At 47.7% G+C, this 2,752-nt stretch overlaps 1 protein-coding gene across 1 annotated transcript in view; it reads left to right on the top strand.

Annotated features, from left to right (window-relative positions):
* Window positions 1–2,752, top strand: part of LOC102045650 (trifunctional purine biosynthetic protein adenosine-3-like) — a 39,497-nt gene that overhangs the window by 20,291 nt on the left and 16,454 nt on the right. Inside the window, exons 8-10 of the mRNA XM_014309814.1 lie at window positions 471–596; window positions 1,774–1,861; window positions 2,597–2,682. Coding sequence (XP_014165289.1) covers window positions 471–596; window positions 1,774–1,861; window positions 2,597–2,682 — 300 coding nt within the window. The remainder of the gene's footprint in view (window positions 1–470; window positions 597–1,773; window positions 1,862–2,596; window positions 2,683–2,752) is intronic.

The following is a 2,752-nucleotide window of genomic DNA, read 5'->3' as shown; positions in this document are numbered from 1 at the left end:
ATAATATAAATTATGTTTTATAATTATATTTTACTTATTATATTATATGTATTATATTTATTTTATTTTATTTATTTTATTTTATTATAGTAATGAAATGGTATAAAGAAAGAGAAAGGAGACATCAGCAGGCTAGAAAAGAATGAGTAATAAAAACCCATGACTGACCAGAATCCCAACACAGCTGGACTGGGATTGGTCATTAAGGCAACACAATTCACATGGGACCAATCACAGATGCACATTCCAAAGCAATCAGATAATTATTGTTTACATTTCTTTTCTGAGGCTTCTCAGGAGAAAAATCCTGGGCAAAGAAGATTTTTCATAAAATATCTCGGTGACACTTTGCAGTCCGGGCTTCTGCAATTTGTACATTTTCCAGCAGAACCGAGCTGAGGCTCAGCAGCGCTGTCGCACTGTGGCCGCTGTGGCCATTGTCACCGCTGTGCCTGTCTCTGTCCCTGCAGTGCTCCTGCTTCACCGACGGTGTCACCGTGGCCTCCATGCCCCCGGCTCAGCCCCACCAGCGGCTGCTGGACGGGGAGCAGGGTCCCAGCACGGCAGGGATGGGAGCCTATTGCCCCGTGCCTCAGGTACTGCCCCAGCCCTGCTCTGCACAGCCCCGCTGCTCCTGGAGTGCTCTCACCCCAGTTGTCATCATTTGGGCTTTAATTTTCTGGAGTAACCTCTCTTTTACCTCTTCTGTTACTCTTAAACTTTGTGTTTCTCTGCTCCCGTCAGCATCATCTCAGGAATCCCTGCAGAATTCCCTGTGTGCCCTGAGCATAACCTGGGGGTCCCTGTTGGTCCTTACAGCACTGCTCCACCACGTTTTCAGGGGGTGTTTCTCCAAGGACAGAAGCACTCTGGCTGTGTTCAGCTCAGATTCCAGTCCCAGACCTTTTCAGCACTATCCAAACCACTTCAGGAGGCAGAGCAGTGAGATTCCCCACCTCAGGAGGCAGAGCAGTGAGATTCCCCCCCTCAGGATCACCCAAACCCCGTCGGGAGGCAGAGCAGTGAGATTCCCCACCCCAGGACCACCCAAACCCCCTCGGGAGGCAGAGCAGTGAGATTCCTCCCTCATACAGCACCCAAACCCCCTCGGGAGGCAGAGCAGTGAGATTCCTCCCTTAGACAGCGCCCAAACCCCCTCAGGAGGCAGAGCAGTGAGATTCCCCCCTCAGGACCACCCAAACCCCCTCAGGAGGCAGAGCAGTGAGATTCCACCCCTCATACAGCAGCAGCCCAAGGGAAGGAGCAGGGCTTGGGGGGCACAGCAGCAAAAATTGTAATAAAGAAAAATATTTCAACGATCTTTCTGTTAGTTAAGGGCTGAGAATCATTTCTACCTAGATAGATGCCAGCAAAACGTTCTCTGAGGATGATTTGGCAGGTTCTGGTCAAATATCCATAAGTAAAGGAGAACAGTCCCATTTATTTACCTGTGGGTTCTGTTCCCAGACTCCTTGTCCTTGCAGGCAAGTGCTCCGTGTGAGATAAACTCATAGAACTGTTTTTTTGAATAAAAGCAACCTTTTCACTGGTTTTGCTCTGTAACAACACCCAGTTTTTGTTGCTGCCTGCTCCCTGCTCCAAGGGAAGGAGCAGGGCTTGGCGGTACAAAATTGTAATAAAGAAAAAGCAGCAAAATTGTAATAAAGAAAAATATTTAAGCGAACCCCTCAGGCAGCTCCTCAGCCCTGCCCAGTCCTTCCAGCAAGGCCAGCAGATGCCACCACTGCCTCATGGCTCTGATTTGGTTGTCAGGTTCCAGAGGCTCTTCTGGAGCAAATCAGGGGTGCCATCCTCCAGCACATCGTGGACAGCCTGAGACAAGAAGGAGCAGCCTATGTAGGTGAGTGAGCACGTGAAAACCAAGGTGAGCCCCTCTCCAGGTCACTTCCATTGTCAGAGGCTGCTCCTGAGTTCCAGATGGTGTTTGTTTAAAAAAATAACCCAGCAGCAGCTCATTTTTCATGCAGTGCTAAGCCTCACTCATTTGGTTCACAGCTCTTTGTCTGGGAGAGAACCTTGGCCTTGTTTCCTCAAAACAGCTTGATTTTATGAAATATTTTTAAATAAAACAGATTTATGTGCAGTTCAGGGCAGAACATACACTTCAGTCCTGCAGTACTGCTCTCTCCTACGTACAATAATGTCCATTTTCTCCAGATCTTTGTCCAGAGGCTGTTTTGGAAAAGGCAGGTGGTGCCCACATAATGCCAAGGGCTGCTGCTGACTGAGGAGATCTCACACCTCTAAAGAGTGGGGCTCCCACCCACCTTCAAATTCTGCTTTTTGGGGCCTTTTTACAATGCCTGAGTTGGAGTGGAGTGGGAGTTGAGTAAGAATGGAGCTGGGTGCACGATGCCAGAGAACCTGTGCTTTGTCGGGTCTAAAATGTGGTGCCCAGCTCCTCAGGTGGCTGCTTGTCACTTTTATGGATATTTGGGAATTATTGTGGCTTGCAGAACTCTTGCTCCTAATGCCTTATGATTTGCAGAATGCTCCAAAATGCTCTGTTTCTTTTAAAGGAGCTCTTGAAAGAAAGAAATAAAAGTTTAAGTTATTTGCTTGGCTTTGTGTCCAGGTGTGCTGCAAACAGGTTTGATGCTGACCAAAGAGGGGGTGAAGATTTTAAACTTTAAATGCCAGTTTGGGGATCCCCAGTGTCAGGTGAGTGGAACACACTGGAAAATTAAAGATGCTCCATTCTTTTACCTCCTACTGCTGTAGTTTATTTCTA

Source organism: Geospiza fortis, unplaced genomic scaffold (assembly GCF_000277835.1).
Source record: "Geospiza fortis unplaced genomic scaffold, GeoFor_1.0 scaffold96, whole genome shotgun sequence".
Taxonomy (NCBI): Eukaryota; Metazoa; Chordata; class Aves; order Passeriformes; family Thraupidae; genus Geospiza; species Geospiza fortis.
This window is presented reverse-complemented; position numbering and strand designations above follow the sequence as displayed.